At 30.9% G+C, this 20,631-nt stretch overlaps 1 protein-coding gene across 2 annotated transcripts in view; it reads right to left on the reverse strand.

Annotated features, from left to right (window-relative positions):
* The window catches only part of LOC111612559 (formin-like protein 12), a 74,126-nt gene that overhangs the window by 49,144 nt on the left and 4,351 nt on the right, over positions 1-20,631 (reverse strand). For both annotated transcript variants that reach the window (XM_023353789.1, XM_023353796.1), the window contains exons 2-4: positions 11,058-11,146; positions 8,589-8,802; positions 2,997-3,128 (exon numbers count right to left, since the gene is read on the reverse strand). In XM_023353789.1, coding sequence (XP_023209557.1) covers positions 2,997-3,128; positions 8,589-8,802; positions 11,058-11,146 — 435 coding nt within the window. The remainder of the gene's footprint in view (positions 1-2,996; positions 3,129-8,588; positions 8,803-11,057; positions 11,147-20,631) is intronic.

Consider the following 20,631-nt stretch of genomic DNA (forward strand, 5'->3'; position numbering starts at 1 on the left):
ACATACAAAAGGACCCTTTGCTATTCTGATAAGGAATTAACAATTCCACCCATTTTCAGCCCCCTCATTTATTATTCCATTTATCCTATGATGGTATTGTGAGGATCCGAATTCGGACTTTTCATGTGTTTATATCATTTCACATTGTAGCTATACTTTAGTTCAATAAATGTCAACTGTTACACCTGGGAGTTAAACATCTGTTAAGTTCTCAGACTTAATAACGACGCTTTCTCAGCACCTTTCGACCTAATATCTCCGTTTCAACAATCCAACATGAAAAACAGACAACAAAGTAGCAGTCGTCGCCCGTCTTTCGAAAAGAGAAGTTGTCATTAGTACCTTGTCCTAAGTGCCTCACTATTCGGATATCTGCGAATATATCCTACAAAAAGATCATCGGAACCATCGACTAACACCCTTGTGGATATTGTTCTATCATTCTTACGGATACTTCCTCTACCGGACTGACATTCCGAACTTTCTTCCCTTCACCAAGACTGCTTGAGAATCTCCATCAAGACAGCAAAAACAAAAGGTATTTATTGCCACACAAAACTTCTGTAAACACTCTCTCTCAAATCGGGGAAAAACGTAATATCTTAATACTATCACATCGAGGAATGTATCTAACAGCAGCCCTAATGTATAGCCTATCGTTAACCATTAAACAGTTGTTACGTTAAAAAGGTCTCTGAGTAAGTCACTTCCGGTGTGCTGTCTCTCCTTCTATCTGGACTCTGATTGCTCACACACGCGACCGCTCACGCCCAAACGAAACGGTTTCTGTGTCTAGCCGTGAAGACACAGTGATGTCAGTCCTGACGAAAACTGTCATTGCGATCTTCGCCGACGCGATGTCGACCCTTCAGTCACGTGGTGCCGAAGTATAGGGAGGCCCTTCGGCATTGTCACAGTATAATAAAAAATTTTTAAAACATGTATTTTATAATATTAAAGTATTTGTCATTATTAAAAAGTACTTGAGCTGATGAGTAGATCCATATATTTACCAGTATCTCTTCATAAAAGTTTGAAATGAATATTTTATCAGAGATTCTGGATTTTTACCACTCAATATTGGTACATGTCTGGATTTACTGGTGATTTCTAAGAGTTACTGGATTTCAGACTTTTACAGTAATATTTATATCATTCAAATGACATTCTAAATCCATATTTATATTTCCCAGATCTCCATCTAACTTCATCATCAAACTGGTCTTCATTTGGAGGTAAGATATAAGTGCTAATAAAAATGAACCACAAATTTCTTGCTGACTTTGAGTCATCTAAACAGACAAATGGAATGAAGTATTGAGAAAATACAGAAATAAATGTTATAGTAAACGATTTACGAGGACTGTTCGGAAAGTTCGCAGCCTCAAATAGAACAACAAACAAAATAATGTTAAAACTTTTTTTATTTTTCAATGTAGTCTCCTTTGTTAGCAATGCACTTATTCCAGCGATGTTCTAGCTTTTTTATGCCATCACAATAGATCGATTTGTCAAGGTGTGCAAAATACTCATTCACTTCAGAGATGACTGTCATTTGAGTGGAATCTCTTTCCAGCCAAGAATTTTTTTAGGTTTGGAAAAGGGTGGAAGTTACTGGGGGAAAAATTGGGTGAGTACGGTGGATGTGTAACTAATTTGAAGCGAAGTTCGTTTATCTTTTGTTCAGTGATTCTGGAGGAATGTGCAGGTGCATTATCGTGGTGGAACAGAACCTTTTTCTTCAAGTGTGGCCTCTTTTCTTCGATTTCTTTCTTCAGTTTTTCCAAAAGTTCACAGTAATAGACAGCATTAATGGTCTTTCCTCTTTCTAGGTAGTCAATAAAGATGATGCCTTTAGCATCCCAAAAAACCGAGGCCATCACTTTCCCCGTTGATGGAACTGTCTTTGCCTTCTTTGGTGGTGGTGAACTGTGGTGTTTCCATTGCTTTAACTGTTCTTTTGTTTTAGGAGTGTAGTAATGGATCCACGTTTCGTCAGTAATCACAAACCGACACAAGAAATCCTGTGGGTTTTTCTGGTAGAAGCCCAAACACTCCTTTGATATCAAAGTGCAAACACGTTTTTGCTCAGCGGTCAGCAGACACGGCACCAACATTGCTGAGACCTTCGTCATACCCAAATTTTCAGTTAGGATGTGGTGCACTCGGTCGACAGAGATGCCTGTTGTCTCAGCTATCTCAAGCGTTTTCAAACGGCAATCTGCTAATACCAAATTGTGAACTTTATCGATATTTTCTTCAATGACAGCAGTTGACGGCCGTCCACTGCAAAGGTCATCTTCCACACTCTCTCTGCCATAGTTAAAAAGGGCTGTCCATTTTTTCACAGTGGTGTACGAAGGAGCAGACTCTCCCAAAACTTCATCCATGTCAGCTTTGATTTGAGATGGGGTCAAACCTTTTTTCGTCAGGTATTTTATGATCGCACGAGTCTCCGTCTTCTCCATTTTCGACAAAGCATGTGCACACTGACTATCTGCTAAGCTGTCGTGGCAAAACTTTATGACAAATCAAGCAAAAATTGGTATCGTATCTCTAGCACAGATGGCTGAATTATTCCCACCAAAAATAAAATTGATCACAGCGCCGCATATAGGCAAGGCTGTAAACTTTCCGAACAGGCCTCGTAAAAAAGAATACTAAGATGCTACATAAACAGAAGAAATTATACAAAAGGCAGAAACTATCAAACTAGTATTCTATTATAATCAAAAGTTAAAACCATACAAAAGGCTACCCTAATGTACAGTACATTACAGACCATTTTAAGAATATTTGGCATGGCAGAAGCAAACATCCAGATGTAAATGTTTTAAACATAAAAGAAGTCAAATAATAAACATGTATATAATTTATTTAAACAAATTATGTATGTTGTTATATCAGAGTTAATATTGACAATTTATATAATAATCCTTATAGAATATGTATCATAACAAATATCAATCATATTAAAATTTCCAACTGTAACTAACCTGCATTGGAGAAACAGTTCCTTCATAATTAATTTGATTTATAGTTGCTTCACCATTTATTGATAAAGAAGTAACTCTGTAAATTGGTATTCTATGTTTAAATTCACAAAAATGTTGACCATTTACTGCAATCTAAAATTAAAAAATATAGTATAAATTAAAATAATAGTAATAAACAATAAGTTAATAAAAATATAAAATCAATTAAATCTGAATCCATTACAAATAAAATTCAAGATTCAACATGACAAGCAAGACTGAAATAATTTATCTGCTAAATAAATCATATATATACAGTAGATCATCATTTATCCAAAAGCCGATCAACTGAAATGTCAGTTAACTGAAAGCGTTCCAGTCGGGACTATGTCGCGCTGAATCGAACGTTTTTGATACTAGATTAACTTACAAAATATAATTTTTTTTATATTTTGTAAGTTATTTCTAAAACTTTCAAAATATTAAGTTATAATATATTTATTTTGTTTGTACAAAATAAAGAAATAATTTTTAACTATATAATAGCCACAATTATTATTATAAAAATTTTCATTAGGCTTAACATCAACGAACGAAAATTCAACGTGAAGCAACACGCAATACAGAAAACTTTCAACATGGTATAGGTTAATATATTTTTTCGCACATAATCAGTTATCCGAAAAATAAGTTATCCGACCAGCCCATCCCCAATTGATTCAGATAAACAACACTACTGTGTATATATATATATATATGATTTAGCAGATAACAAAATTATATATATACAATAGAACCCCTCTAATTAATCACCTTTGGGACTGGGGGTATGGTCGGAACACAAAAAAAGGTCACATTATCAAGAAAAAAGTAAAATAAACAATCTTCCCCTTTGTCCAGTCTTTGTAGCACTGCTAATTTTTCATTTAATGAAAGAGTAACGTGTTTACCTTTCACTCCTGACATATTGAAAACACACACAAAACTGTACATGTACACACAATGTAAAACATATACTGTAAAAAACACAGAAAAACGCCACGGACAGTGAGTCACCGATGAGTTGGACAAGTTTCTCGACTCCGACCACGGTTGGATTAACTGGAGTGACGGACTAGCCGAGGGTGGACTAGAGGGGTTCTGCTGTATAATTCATTACATGCCATATTAAGATTTTATATTGTGTAAATCTTTAGTGTTATAATAAAGGAATTTTTTTGCAATAATTGAGGAAAGAAAAAAAAAATCAAGTTTTCTTTCATACTGAACAAAAGTTGGATAAAATCCAATCTGATAAAACAAGCTATAAATTATAAATCTATCATCATCTATATAAAATCTGTAAAAACAATGCTTTCTGAATTTACAATATTTTATTCTTTGATAATTTATCAAAAAACTTCAAATTCTAAAAAAAAAAGTTGATTCTTTATGCACGAAATACAATGTCTCTTTCTGCAAACAATAATTAAGATTTTGCAATATATAGAACTGTAGATCCAACCTATTTTGTTTAATTTGTGTAACAGGAGAATGTCTTATTCACAAAACCAAATTGATGATTTCAGGATACAGAAAAACATTTAATGCAAACTATTGATAATAAAAATAAGTAATTGTAAATTTTTAATTATTTCCATTAGTTAATAATAAATGCAAAGTCTACAATTTTTTTTTAAATATTGCCAAAAGTTTACAGATAATTGTTAATTATTAAATTGAAAAAATATATATATCATATTTACTTGTGTATAAGACAAGGTTTCTATTCATTTTTCACTGCTTCAAAAACCTAGGTTGTCCTATATGCAGGAGCAAAAAATTCTTTGCATTGTGGCCAACATGGCAACATTTCAATACCTTTCTCATATAGTCTGTCTTCCTCTTGAGTTCATTCTTCCTATGTACATTGTACTGGTGCCAGTCCTTGTACTCCAAATAAAATTATTTTATTTTTTTAAGATTGTGATTATTTGGTCTAAAACCTAAAGTGCTTTTGCAACAATTTCTGGGAACCGAGTATAGTTCATGCTGCCATTGCATGATTGCATGATGCTGCATGCATAGGTCTACAGTCTATTTATCATAAGTTGGTGTTTACTATAAACAAATTAAGACACACACCTCTTTGTTTACTGGTTTAATCCTACATCCATCAATTAAATCCATATTGCATCTCAATCCATATTGCATCTCAATCCTCTTTATAAATAACAAAAAAATAGTTTTTTGTTATTTATAAAATTCGTTAATGAAATTGAAATACAGATCACTTAATGATTATAAATGTAGTTATTTCATATTAGTCAAATTGTTATTTTTAATGATTATTAGCACATTCTGAATCTATAATATAGTGATAGACAGCACGCTAATCATTTGTTACAAAAATTTTTACCATATAAGCGTTAAATTACACACATATGTCACTACATATGGGAAGCCCTCATCACCAACGTATTAAAGCCCTGCAACACCCCCACTCTGGATTTGCCCCCTTTGTGGATCAGTTTGTACAGTTATATAAAACATCGCAACTAAAACCACAATATAGAGCCGTCTAATGCATGCACAGTATAAGCGCGTGTTTTTTATTTAAATATCTTTTTACATTCCACCATTGCTGTCATTCCAAAATGCTAATTAAGATTGGAATGTTTTAAAATTTTGTATTCAAAAAAGGTTCTTATATCTTCTAATGACCTGAAGAAGACGAAAATGTATATCGTTGAAAGCGCTCTTCAATTTAGTGACATACGTGTGTAATTTAACACTTATATGGTAAAAATTTTTGTAACATTCTGAATCATTATAAAATAGACTTTTTCCAGTCATGCCCATTGTAATGTTTTGGNTTATTACCAAAATTTATAATAATCATCAGAATCAATCCCCCTAATACACAAACCTTCCTGCAAAATTTCAGAAATTTTAAATCAAAAAGAACAGGAGTTATTAAGCTCCTAAAAGAGTGAAGAAAATTGTTCCCCCCACACACACTAACATCCATATATACAAATCCCTGAATTTTTGTTTGCATTTTTCAATGTTTCAAAGTCCCAAGCCCAAAAATGTAAAAATATTAGGTGGTCGTTTTTTGACTGATTGCCACACTTTATACTTCTGTTATATATAACAGAACCAGAAAAGTAAAAATTTATTCTTCATTTCAGTTATAACTGACAACATACAAATTAAATAAACAAAAGAGAAGTTATACTAATGTTATATAAACATCCTTCAAATCCATTCAAAATATTTGTTTTATGAAATGATAAAAGGAATGGTGATTATAAAATACATGTATAAAATTAATTTTACAATTTTACATGTATTGTATATGTTATATGTTTAAAAATAAATGAATGAAATTAGTTTGTAAACAAATTTTTCTATTAAATTGCTGTAAGCATGCATGTATACATTTTCCTATTAAATTTTTTTATAAATTTAACACAAGTTCTATCACTCACTCCATTCTCCTTTTAAGAATTATAGCTATTATAGTTTGTGTATTAATATTATCTATTTAAAAAAAATCATGCTTTATAGTTACCATCTGGCATTAGGATGTGCCACACCTTGCACTCTTATCATCCGACCAGGTTGAAGTCCTCCTGGAATAGCACCAACAAAAGGAAGAGCCTAAAAAATTTGAATAGAAAAGAAATCAAAAAATTTATTATTTATTACTTTCATATTCTGAAATTATAAATCATTAAAAGGTTTATGTAATTAACATACAGTCAATCCCCCATAACACTGTTGATAATTCTGTTTTATATGAATTGTATGTTGTATAAGTCATTTAGATTTACAAATACTGTACGTGAGCCATTCACAGCCCAGCACACATTTGTAAAATCTAAGTGACTCGTACAACATGGAATTATCAACAGTGTTATAGGTGGGTTGACTGTATAGTTCATATTATCTGAGATATAATATATCAAACTTTATAATAAATATATAAAAATAATCATTAAAAAGTAATAATTTTTAATTGTTATTCACTAACATATACTCTTATTCAAAGTAATTTTTTTTTAATAAAAAAATTCAAAATAATGCATGAACATCTATTCTAAAATTAATTTTCTGTATCAGAAAAATGATCTCTATTTGGTTGCTTTGAGTGTCTTCCACAATTTAATGCAGTGGTCTTCAAATCCTTTGAATCTTAAAAATGACAAAAAACACAAAAGATTAAAAGAAGCAAAATACTTGCTTTTATAAATTGTAGAATGATTAGACTTGAAATTTCAAATTTTATCCCATATACATTGTGAAATATGAGTTTTTTAGAATATCTTTAATGTCAAATTTTAAAAATGTTGAAAAATAACTTACTTTTAACCTTGTAACCAGAGTGGTTGTGTAATACTTCAGCGAATATTTGACACCTCTTCTGGGCTCTTCCACAGGCTTTTTCTAGAAATACTGAGCTAGAAGTTGACAATCAAATACTTTCTTTTGAGCCGTTTATCTTTCAAATCATCCCACATGCCAACCTTCGAAAGATAAACAGCTCAAAAGAAAGTATTTGATTGTCAACATCCAGCTCATTATTTGTAGAAAAAGCCTGAGGAAGAACCCAGAATGGGTGTCAAAAACGTTCGCTGAAAAGTATTACACAACCACTCCGGTTACAAGGTTAAAAGTTAAGAGTTATTTTTAGTGCATTCTGGTGTGTGGAGACGAATAAATAAAAATGTTTTCTAACTGTGATTGCTACTTTACAAATTGTGATAGATATGAAACGATATACATGCATTTCCACGAACAGAATTATAAAACTTAATCTGATTATACACTAAAATGAGATAAGGAAATCAGACAGATTGTTTAGGAAAAAAGTTGGGAAGAAGAAAAGACCTGAGAATCCTTTTTTGTGTAGTTATATACCTCGGATGGATCACTAGTAAACGATAGTCAATAGGTTTCAGAACTTATTTTATCACCTCTTTCTTATAATGGTCCACCTTGCATGGACAATCTTCATACAGTTATCTATGCTTGCCTCCTTAACGCTGGAAGATCTTTGTCTTCAGCACTGTAGTTTCAGGAATCTACTTTCTCTCATTATTCTCACAAACTGGAGCCACTTCTAAGGTTAAACCCTCAGGATGTCTTATACAGTTCTCCGATATTCTGACGAAAATTGTCTGTAGTCGCCTCTGATTGCCCTGGCTGCAGTCCCAAGCACAACTCAATTGCATCTTTTGTCACCACGAGGTCTCCACCAAATTTCCTCCACTCTTTCAATTCCCCAGCGAGTTGTTAACTCTTGTTTCCCCAACATCTGTTCCGAGAACTGGTGAATCCACCCAAGGAAAAAATAATTAAGATAGAATTTTCTAAGATGGTCAAGACAAAGAACAAAGGAAATACTAAGCCTAAAATATAAAATATATACAAAAATGTACAATAATATGGCTGACGGCCACAAAATACAATCTCGATTAGAAACTTTCTGTAATTATAGTTTATTTTCATCCAATTAAATATTTAACAGTTTTATAATAAAAATTGGATAAATTACACTTAAATTGTTATAGAAAATATTCTGTAAAAATCAATCATTTTTGTAACTTTAATTATAAAAAAACTCACTTTATATTCATCTCCTTCTGTCAAAATTAATATTTCAAAATTTTGACCAACTACAAATGGAAAATAAGGACCATGACTTTCTTCTGGACCCCATTGTTGATTCTGAAGACTATTTCTTACTAAGCGTGGAGGTGGAGAAAATACTGGGCTAAGATGAAGAGCAATATCATCTTGGGAACTTGAGCCTGGACCACACTGAAGATTTATTGAAAAACTGAAAAATAATATTCAAACTATAACTAATGTAAGGTTTTATGTATCATCAGTTATTAAGCTGTAAACTATGCCACACGTCTCTCACATGCTAAAGACTATACAGATAAATCACTAACAAATGAGAAGCATTTGTTAGTGATTTCTTTATTTGTTACTATATTACATATGTAGTTCAGTTTTAATTATTCAAGTATCATTTCTATTAAATTCATTAAGTAAAAATATTTTTAATTACTTAACTTTAAACATATTAATCTANTTTCTAACTGTGATTGCTACTTTACAAATTGTGATAGATATGAAACGATATACATGCATTTCCACGAACAGAATTATAAAACTTAATCTAATTATACACTAAAATGAGATAAGGAAATCAGACAGATTGTTTAGGAAAAAAGTTGGGAAGAAGAAAAGACCTGAGAATCCTTTTTTGTGTAGTTATATACCTCGGATGGATCACTAGTAAACGATAGTCAATAGGTTTCAGAACTTATTTTATCACCTCTTTCTTATAATGGTCCACCTTGCATGGACAATCTTCATACAGTTATCTATGCTTGCCTCCTTAATGCTGGAAGATCTTTGTCTTCAGCACTGTAGTTTCAGGAATCTACTTTCTCTCATTATTCTCACAAACTGGAGCCACTTCTAAGGTTAAACCCTCAGGATGTCTTATACAGTTCTCCGATATTCTGACGAAAATTGTCTGTAGTCGCCTCTGATTGCCCTGGCTGCAGTCCCGAGCACAACTCAATTGCATCTTTTGTCACCACGAGGTCTCCACCAAATTTCCTCCACTCTTTCAATTCCCCAGCGAGTTGTTAACTCTTGTTTCCCCAACATCTGTTCCGAGAACTGGTGAATCCACCCAAGGAAAAAATAATTAAGATAGAATTTTCTAAGATGGTCAAGACAAAGAACAAAGGAAATACTAAGCCTAAAATATAAAATATATACAAAAATGTACAATAATATGGCTGACGGCCACAAAATACAATCTCGATTAGAAACTTTCTGTAATTATACAAATTTATAATGTGTCCTTAAGCTTTCTCCATTACCCTAGAACAGTGATAGACATCCATAATTTTTGGTTTTTCTGTAAGTAAATATAAAATTAGAGGAAAAAAATAATATAATTAGTGTTTATAAATATATTCAATACTAAGTAAATCTTAGATTTTTTATTCAACTTTTACATAGTTTAAGTTATACATATATCCAATGCTATGATAAAACATGTCCAGCAATGAGTTGTTTAACTTTTCCAGAAACATTTAAAAATGTGTAACAGATAAATACAAATTTAAATGTATTTATCTGTTATATTTTATTACAAAACTCTAATAGATAATTAAAAATATAAAAAATAAAATATTTATTATAAAATAGCAAAAAAGCTTATTTTGAGGGTAGGATGGGTTTTATAAAAAATTGTAAATGCTGATAACAAGTAGTCATTAAATCCAACCCTACTCGAGATAACCCCCTTTATTTCCTTAACCCACCTTACAAATAACCCCCTTTATTTCCTTAACCCATTGGCCTTTTATTACCAAAATTTATAATAATCATCAGAATCAATTCCCCTAATACACAAACCTTCTTGCAAAATTTCAGAAATTTTAAATCAAAAAGAACAGGAGTTATTAAGCTCCTAAAAGAGTGAAGAAAATTGTTCCCCCCACACACACTAACATTCATATATACAAATCCCTGAATTTTTGTTTGCATTTTTCAATGTTTCAAAGTCCCAAGCCCAAAAATGTAAAAATATTAGGTGGTCGTTTTTTGACTGATTGCCACACTTTATACTTCTGTTATATATAACAGAACCAGAAAAGTAAAAATTTATTCTTCATTTCAGTTATAACTGACAACATACAAATTAAATAAACAAAAGAGAAGTTATACTAATGTTATATAAACATCCTTCAAATCCATTCAAAATATTTGTTTTATGAAATGATAAAAGGAATGGTGATTATAAAATACATGTATAAAATTAATTTTACAATTTTACATGTATTGTATATGTTATATGTTTAAAAATAAATGAATGAAATTAGTTTGTAAACAAATTTTTCTATTAAATTGCTGTAAGCATGCATGTATACATTTTCCTATTAAATTTTTTTATAAATTTAACACAAGTTCTATCACTCACTCCATTCTCCTTTTAAGAATTATAGCTATTATAGTTTGTGTATTAATATTATCTATTTAAAAAAAATCATGCTTTATAGTTACCATCTGGCATTAGGATGTGCCACACCTTGCACTCTTATCATCCGACCAGGTTGAAGTCCTCCTGGAATAGCACCAACAAAAGGAAGAGCCTAAAAAATTTGAATAGAAAAGAAATCAAAAAATTTATTATTTATTACTTTCATATTCTGAAATTATAAATCATTAAAAGGTTTATGTAATTAACATACAGTCAATCCCCCATAACACTGTTGATAATTCTGTTTTATATGAATTGTATGTTGTACAAGTCATTTAGATTTACAAATACTGTACGTGAGCCATTCACAGCCCAGCACACATTTGTAAAATCTAAGTGACTCGTACAACATGGAATTATCAACAGTGTTATAGGTGGGTTGACTGTATAGTTCATATTATCTGAGATATAATATATCAACAGGAACATAAATAATCATTCAAATTTAAAATGATTTAAGTACAGTACATTTCTGACTTCATATCTTAAAAGTGTGCTACAGTAATAAAAACTAAACCTACTAAAAACTAGAGAAATAACTTTATAGAAGTATATTTTGTTCTTAATGTAACATTTATTATATAAATTGGCATGAAAAACTTAAGCAACAATGTAATTTTTAAGCAGACAGCCATAAAATTGTAGAAAAGGGCTTCTTGCAATCAGTACAATGAACACCCATTTCAGTAGAAAGGTGATTCATATGAAGAAGACATCCAGGTGATGTGAGGGCACACAAAATGCATGCAGCAAGACAATAAAAAGGAGGTTTTGATTCTATACTGTATGCATTCTATTCATTTTTGCACTAGTATGCTTTCTTCATCCTTTAAGTACAAAATACTCTGTCTGTATTCTGAATTTCATGTCTCTTGTGATTTCTTGTGTGAGTTATATCAAAAAGCAATTGTTGCTTAAGTTTTGCACACCAGTGTAGTACAGGAAATCCTCATTAGTTCGAAATAATCATGACTTTGAATTATCCAAGATTACATTTTTCTGTACAATATGTTTTTTGTATATGTTAAATGTAATGTAACTGATGGAATTTATAAAGCAAATGGAATACAGCTGTGTACAGAACACTATTTTATTTATATTATTATTACTAATTAATGAAACTGCAAGTAACAACACATCTGATGAGAACCTCACAGGTTTCTAGATAGGTTTTATAAAAAGTTATGCAGAATTCCTCAAAATATAACCCAAATTATTTTAAAATTTGCCTAAAAAGTAGTAATTCATCCAAATCTAATGACTAAGGGCCCTACAAATATTTCAATCTGCTACTTGTAGCCCAATCTTGCAATCCCAAAACTGGGTTTTTAAGAAAGTAAAAAAGAGGTTAGTCCATGGATAAGGTGACACCCGAAAATATGTTACTGTAAAAGCAACATATTTTCAGGTCACAGATACTTATGAATTAGCAGTCACTGTTGACCAGATTAGAGTTGTTCTCTTATAGTATAGAGGCACTTTGATCTACACATAAGTTAACATATGTGTATCATAGTTCAGATAGAATTTTTACTTCAAATTTCAAAGTAACCATATTTCAAACTAACTGAATTCCTTAACATGTAAATCTCTATAGCCTCAACTGGGATAAATAGAATGGTTAGAAATTAACAGGATTTTGATCTATTCAAGTTTGAATTAATGAGGTTTTTCTGTACTAATGTTGCTTTGTAATTCAAAAGATAGTTTAAGTGCAGTTTTTTTAGCCACAGTGTTAATAACAGAGTTCAAGTTTCCTTTTCAAGCCCAAAAATTTTAAAATTGCTTAATCTTATTATACACATACACACAACCAAAAATAAAAGTGTGGGATACTTATGGGAAGACTATAAAAATAAATATATGCCAAAATAGAAAGTGTAACTAAGAATATTTTGTGAGGTTTGCCAACCCAGAAAAGGAGAGTTAGTTAAACTCACATCAGGATAATCAAGGGACTTATTGTATGTGTGTAGTGGTGTTGGACATACTAACATAAGCACCTTTACAAATTAAATCAGTTTATTTTATAAAAGATGGGATTTACACTTATGTCAGGTATCTCTCTATCAAAGTTAGAGGCAAGTCCAGCTGGTCTCAGAGTATTTGTAGTTGTTGACAGCTCTGGGACTGTCTTGATCAAGTTCAGCAGATGGAAAATGACAGCAAAGCACAGGCAGGAATGATGGAATTTCATTGAGATTGATGAAAGCACACAAAAACAATGGAATAGGAGGAGTGCATGGGTTACTTTTGATGGTAAAAATGAAGAAATCCACCACTGTCTTTGAAATCTGGGGTATTTAAAGGATTTCATTCCCAAATTTCCTATTCCGATTCCCTCTCATCATTTTCTGATTGGTCTCCTCCCAGGTGGAAACAAGAGCAGATCAGGTCATAAAAAAGGTTGATCTCCAGTATTCAGCTCGACAGTCTCTTGACTCTGACTGGATGATGATTTGAAGTTCTGTCATCATCATTCAGTCAGAGTCAAGAGACTGTCGAGCTGAATACCGAAGATCAACCTTTTTTAACTGTTGCTCATATTTTTGATCATTATGGTTTTCATTTGATCATTACGACATTTCGGAATTTTAACTATTTAATGTGCCATTTTCCTTTTGTTAAACTGAGACAGGAAACTGGGAAGTTTAATTACAATCATTTGTATATGAGTGTCAGGGTCAAAGTTCAAACTCTCCATTGATTTTAGTTAACAAGTGTCTGAGTCAACTCAGGACTCACATTGTTTATGTTCACATTACTTCATGCTGCATTCATTTAATGCAATTTCTCTTTTTTTGTATTAAAGATATATTTTAGCATGAATAATGACAGGTTATGACTCAGTTTGGAACTCACAATTTCTAAACATGAGCACCCCAGGTTTTTATTTTTGAATGCATAAAACCAAGAATACTATAAAAGCTGAAAGAATTGTTCTTACCTTTTAGTGTATTTATGTGAACAAAAAGCTTTTAAATTTTTTTTAAATATTTTATTTTTTACTTTTTTAGTTTTATGTACAGAATTCTGAATTATTGAATTTTTTTGTAACTTTTCAATTAAAATGATAAGCCCAGACAATCTAGACAGTATGACTAAAAACGGGCAAATAAAAGCTACATGTAGCTCTATTTGTTATCAGATTTTATTTTAAAATTTTTCACAAATTCTTTGCTAATTGCTAAAATTGTTTGCAAACTCTGGAAAACATTGTCATCAGGAATACATACGCATGCAGTTTCAACTAGACTGGAAATTGGAAATTAAATGAAAATTGAGTTACAGGATTCTGGACAGAGTAAATTAATAAAAAGTATATAAAAACACTTGATAAACTACTTCAGTATAAAAATTATACTAAATAATTTATTATAATTTATATTATTGATAGTATGCTTTTGACCAGATGTGTGTATTTGTATATATATTTTAGTGTAATAAAAGCAACTCAAGCTAAGTAGTCAGTCTCTCAACTATTGAGAGGATTTCTAAAATCGTTCTATGGATTTATTAACAATTACAAATTTTTAAAAGAAAGTTACACAATCAATCCTTGGTTTTTGAACATAATTCATTCCTAAAAGTTGTTCAAAAACCAATTTGTTCTAAAACAAACAAATTTTTCCATAAAAAAAAACAAAATGGATTAATCCATTCCTGACTTCCAAAATAAAGACCTTGTTTTTTATCTTTTAGCTGTGTATCATGCATTAAAATGCCTACAAATGCATTATAATATAACAATATACCAATTAAATAAAGAATAAAGTTATAAATAAAAGAATTTCATTCATCCTAACCTTTAAACACTAATTCTTGGATGCCATTCATATTATGTCAATTAATGTGGTTTTTATTAATTAATTTGATTTAATTCAACTGTGGCACTTAACAGTATCTTTCTTGAATGCACATTGAAATCTAATTTAAATAGCAATGTCATCAGTGATTCATGTTGTGACATCTAACAATACAAGGCAATCTCATCATCACTAACTTCTAAATTAGTACTTTCGTTGTTGCTTGGTTGTGTTGTTGACTTTAACATAGGAAGTACAAGGAATTGACAATCTGTCTCTCTAATCTGTGGCTGGTCAAATAGCTCATTTGGCAACACAGTTATCTTATGGCAACCAATGCAATTAAGAGTTTGAAATTCTGCTCATGAGCCAATTTGTTCATTCAAAGTGAACCAAAGTGAGTCATTCAAAACCCAAGGTTTTGACAGTAACTGGTTGTAAATAGTAGATAATTATTAATAATTTTAAAGATATTTTAATTAGCTTTATAATTGTAAAGATCATTTTGACCCAATGCTTTCATAATTGTAAAGATTACTTCAACCCAATACCACAATCTTAAATGTGGGTTCTGCTTAAGGTGTTGTCAAAGAAGCCTAAAGAGTACAGACAAAGTGATTCAGGCTTCCACTCAACTGACTTGTTTTCCAGAGGGGGTCAATTAGCATGAGTCATCCTGGACAAGTTGAGACAGATGTGCCAACTGAGAGACAGACCCAAAAGAAAGCTGCTGACCCAGCTCCAGATTGGATGGCCAACGAATATCAAAGTTCAATAAAAGGCAGCTTGACTGACTGAGAGGAGAAAAAAGCAAGGCTTAAGACACTATTGTTCATAGCCATCCCATCTGAAAGTATTGCTGTATATACTGTAAATAGTTGTAAAATAAATGGACTTGATCTGAGATAAAAGAGTCTTAAGGAGTTTTCTGACAGACCACAAATCCAGAAATCAGATGGCACAATTCTGAAATTTACTGGTGTAGACTTCTAAATCCATCACTATATTGTATTGATGACTAACAATTAATTAGGATAAAATTAATATAATGAAAATTTACACATACAATCTTCTTAAGTTTCTTATGGTATAAACTTATCATTATAAATTTTACGTTAATTATGTTATTTTAAAAAATTGTCTTAACTTATATAGCAATTTTTGTTTATTTTATGAAAATAACAGTTATGCATTTGCAAATTCATGCACTCTTAAATGAAGATATAAATTCAGACTATTCCATAAAAATCTACAAAAATCAGTTTGTATGTTTGCTCCAGGAAAAAGCACCATATAAATTACAATTATACTGTACAGTGCATATTTTTAAATAAAAGCAATTTGTTTCCAAAAATTAATTTAAATTTACAAATATTGTTTATAAAATTCATTCATCATTCAGAAGAAATCAGAATGACATTCAAATTTTTCTCTAATTGTTGTTTTCAGTAGTTAGTTAAACTTGTTCATTTTAAAGGAATATGTATAAAGTAATTTCAATTATATTCGATTTTACAAATGTTTAAAATTCTTTTACCACACTTCAAACTTTTACTACATTCCCTAAAGCTTTTTAATTTAAGTATAAATATAAATTGCTGTTTTAATTTCCTCTAACAAACTACAGTTATCTGAAAATTTAAAACAAATAATGAAACTTTTGAAATGAATTTTCCATATGTTATTTAAAAAATGTATTAATTTTACATTATTATGTATTAAAAAAACAAGCATTGACTTTAATTTTCATTAACCCTTTGTAAGATACAGTACACCCATAGCAAATTGCTACAGAATATTGATAATGTCAATGTCTTGACCAAGGCATTGTACTGTACATAGGTAATGCATAAGTGCACTTTATTCTCTATTCATATGGCATCACCTATATTTATAGCAAATGTCAAGTGACCTCCCTGTTTCTAACAATTTACTTGTTTCTGAGCTTTGAATTAGGTGCATTGTTTCTATAGTGTACTTGCTGCTATGCACCTTATAATTGCACTAATTACTTTATCATATTTACAATATATTTGAAAAAGAGTACTGTAGTTTACTTTTTGCATATCTATTGCATAAATACGTTTATTTAACAATGTTGTAGGTTTCAATAAATTCTTAGACTTATGTACTGGTACCTTTGAAAATAAATCACAGCTTTCAGGATAACTATAATTTTCTGATGTTTCTAGCTCTCATATAGCTTTGATGCAGCAGGAGTTGGACAAAACTTTAGAAGAAATGACAGAAAAAAAAAAGGAAAGACAGAAGACAGTGATTATGATGTAAATTGAATCAGAAGAGAAGAATATATAATATAATCATTCAGTGACTGAACAATTAGCTAATGAGATACATAAACATTTTTTGTAGAAGACAAGAATAGCAGAACAAAATTGATCTGTGAAGAATGTGGTAAAAATTTTGCAAGGAAAAGTCATATAATCACTAAATGTGCTATGTGAAGGCAAACAGATGCAAGTGGAGTGACCTATTTTTAATCATCTATATGCTTTATAATAGCATTTGTTCAATAAGAAGTTGAGATTAAGTCCCTCTTTTATTTTATTCATATTTAAAAAAAATATATTGGAGAATATGAAATATAATGTATGTTGTGTAATAGCCACAATGCATCATCTCAAAAAACTCTAAAAGACAGGTCCACTGAAGGTTAGCCTTCAAGTTATATTCTTTATAATTAATCCATTGTTAAGCATAACAGTGATGATATTTCTATCAATATATGTTTTTACTACATTTGATAATTTTTGGTCCCTTTCTCATTTAATTTACTCAAACAATTTTAAATATATTTCTCAATATTCTGTATCACAAATGACAAAAAATTACCACTAAAAAATCAGACTCACTTATTTCATCATCTACAGTGGAACCCCGGTTAATGAACTTAATCCGTTCTGTGACTCCGTTCGTTAACTGAATTGTTCGTTAACGTAAGCAATTTTTCCCATAGAAATTAATGCAAATGCAATTAATCCTTTCTAGTCTCCGAAATTTGTCATTTTATTTGTAATATACAGTAATTTTCTTTGATGAAAATGTAGGAAAATGTAGTATCTATCATTACAGCAACAAACATGTAAACTTTATTTAATAAAATAGCACTGTACAGTACATACCTTCGTTTGTTGTAGTTGCTGGCAGAAAAGTGGAGATATACAAACCTTAATGCTTAGAAAGGGAATCCCCTCCAAAAAAATAACGGGTAACACTTCATCGGAAGATTCTTTGAGTCAAAGTCTCTTTCAGTAAAAAAAATCCACCAGTGGCTAAGTGTCTTTGTACCTTGAACATGGAGAGTTCATTTGTGGGTTTGCACCTTGCTCAGATGGGCTGGTCACGTGGAGTTTTCCAGGTTTTCTCCACGTCTGTAATGCCTAAATAGGGGCCAGTTTCCCTTAAAAACACCTCCCAGAAGGCATTCCCCCTAGTCAGATCACCCAAGTGTTGCATTGTCATAACTTAACAAAGAAACAAACTCTTTCCATAAGGAACAAGAAATTGATCTAAAGTTGATTGTCTTACTCTTTTAATCAAAATTTTTCTCAAATGCAATAGCGCATTGTCGTTTATATTGCGTTGTCATTTTCTAATGCCACTATGACTTTTTTCTTTCTTTGATGCCATATTGATTAAATATATAAATCACAAAACTGAAAAAAGAAGTATAGCACAAATACTCAGAAAAGCAATGCTTAACTCGCGCATGCCTAACACCAATTAAAATTTGACACAAAATACTGTTACGTTCGTTATCCAAGACAAAATTTTTGCAAAATAAAAGTTTGTTAACCGATTTGGTCGTTAACCATGATGTTCGTTAACCGGTTCCACTGTACTTCTGTGAAATATCAGTATAAGACTAAACAGTTAAATCACTTCTGTTCAAATTATATATCCAAATTTTTTTATGACATGAAATATTTTGAAATTAATCAAAACTAATATTTTAAAATATCATCTGTCCTCTAACACTTTCAAAAGACCTATAGATATAAATTCATTGATCATCATCATATAAAATATTTTAAGCTACATGACTTTGAATATTCTGTTAATTCTAGAATATTTTACATTATTAAAAAATTTACTACAATTCAGAAACCGGTTTACAAGACTATCCAAAAATAAGACAGAAAAATAAATATCCTGCTAGTAAAGACTTTTGGACAGTCTTGGTGAAAAATTTATTTGATTGACATTAGAACAATTAAAACTGCTTAATAATTTTTCATAATAAATAAAAAAACAATATGATAAGGCAATAATTCACTTATCAAATATGGAAAACAAATTTTAAAAATATTTTTAAAACTTACTGCAATAATAAATGATGAATTAAATTTTTTTGTACAAAATTAAAATCATTACAATAAATTTAAAAGTGAATTGTATCTGCTGTCTTCAATAACTATATATTTATATGTATTAAATTACTGTATTTTTATGTATTTATTTCACTGAGGTGTATAACTTACAAAAATTTGCTGAATCAGAAATAAAACCTTTGTACAACCTTTCATTCAAATTATTTTATGTTTGCTGGTTATTGGTGTCTTTGTTAAAGTATTTATAACAAACACCTCCGAAGTAGCTGTTGAAAGCATGACATCGTCATACAGTTTAGAAGGTATCATCTCAAACACTAAAACATTGTTTTCCTAATATTAGGTAACCAAAAAAGTTCTGTCGTTTTTTGTGAAACTGCAAAGTTTAAAGAATGTTACACACAATACACAATAGATGGCACTAAAATTCCAGCAATATGTTAATCAAGATTTAATGCTGACTCATCTTATATAAAGAGAAGCAGAAAGGTTATCTCTTAATATTATAAAAATTGACCTGAAGATGAGTACTCCAAACTCTATAATTCATGCTTGTATGTTGTATGAGTTTAAACTTGGAAAAAATGCTGTGCAAATGACTCAAAAAATATGCCAGGCTTTCGGACAAAGTTCTATCAGCACTTGCACCACCCAAAGGTGGTTTAGAAAATTTTCTTCTGGTGATGAGTCGCTCAAAGATGCGCCACGAGAAGGGCAGCCATATGTCAATAATAATGATGAATTAGAGGCTGTAATCGAAGAAGATTCCGCTCAAACTTGTCAGATATTAGCACAAAAGTTCTCCGTAAGTGATGAAACTGTCCATTTACATTTGCATAGTCTTGGGAAAATTTACAAGCTCAGCAAATGGATACCTCATCAATTGACACCTGCCAATATTGTGCATATGGTGGACTGCAAATGGAATTGTTCACTATGAACTTATACCATCTGGCCAGACTATTACTGCTAACGTCTACAGTGACCAACTCCATCGAGTTCACCAATCACTTTTGAAAAACAGCCAGCTTTAGTAAACTGTAAAGGCATTCTTTTCCTACACAATAATGCTATAGACATCATGTTGCGCGTGTGATCTCTGACACAATTCAGACCCTTGGATGGGAACCTCTTTTGCACCCTCCTTATTTCCCTGACATTAGCCCTTCTGACTATCACCTATTTTTAAGCCTAGATAATCATCTGTGAAATCGACAGTTCAGAAATAGAGAGATTATAGAAACGGAGTTAGGGAAGTTTTTCAACTCTAAAGATCGTGACTTTTATAAAAATGGAATTTATAAGTTTGTTTCCCGTTGGGAAAAGGTTATCGAATGTGAGGGTGGTTATTTTGATGAATAAATTGTGTTATTTCCTATACATTTTTATGGTTTGTTTTCTTTCAACAAAAAACGACAGAACATTTTTGGTTACCCGAT

This window comes from Centruroides sculpturatus, unplaced genomic scaffold, assembly GCF_000671375.1.
Source record: "Centruroides sculpturatus isolate CEXI.00-Female unplaced genomic scaffold, Cexi_2.0 scaffold3, whole genome shotgun sequence".
Classification (NCBI taxonomy): domain Eukaryota; kingdom Metazoa; phylum Arthropoda; class Arachnida; order Scorpiones; family Buthidae; genus Centruroides; species Centruroides sculpturatus.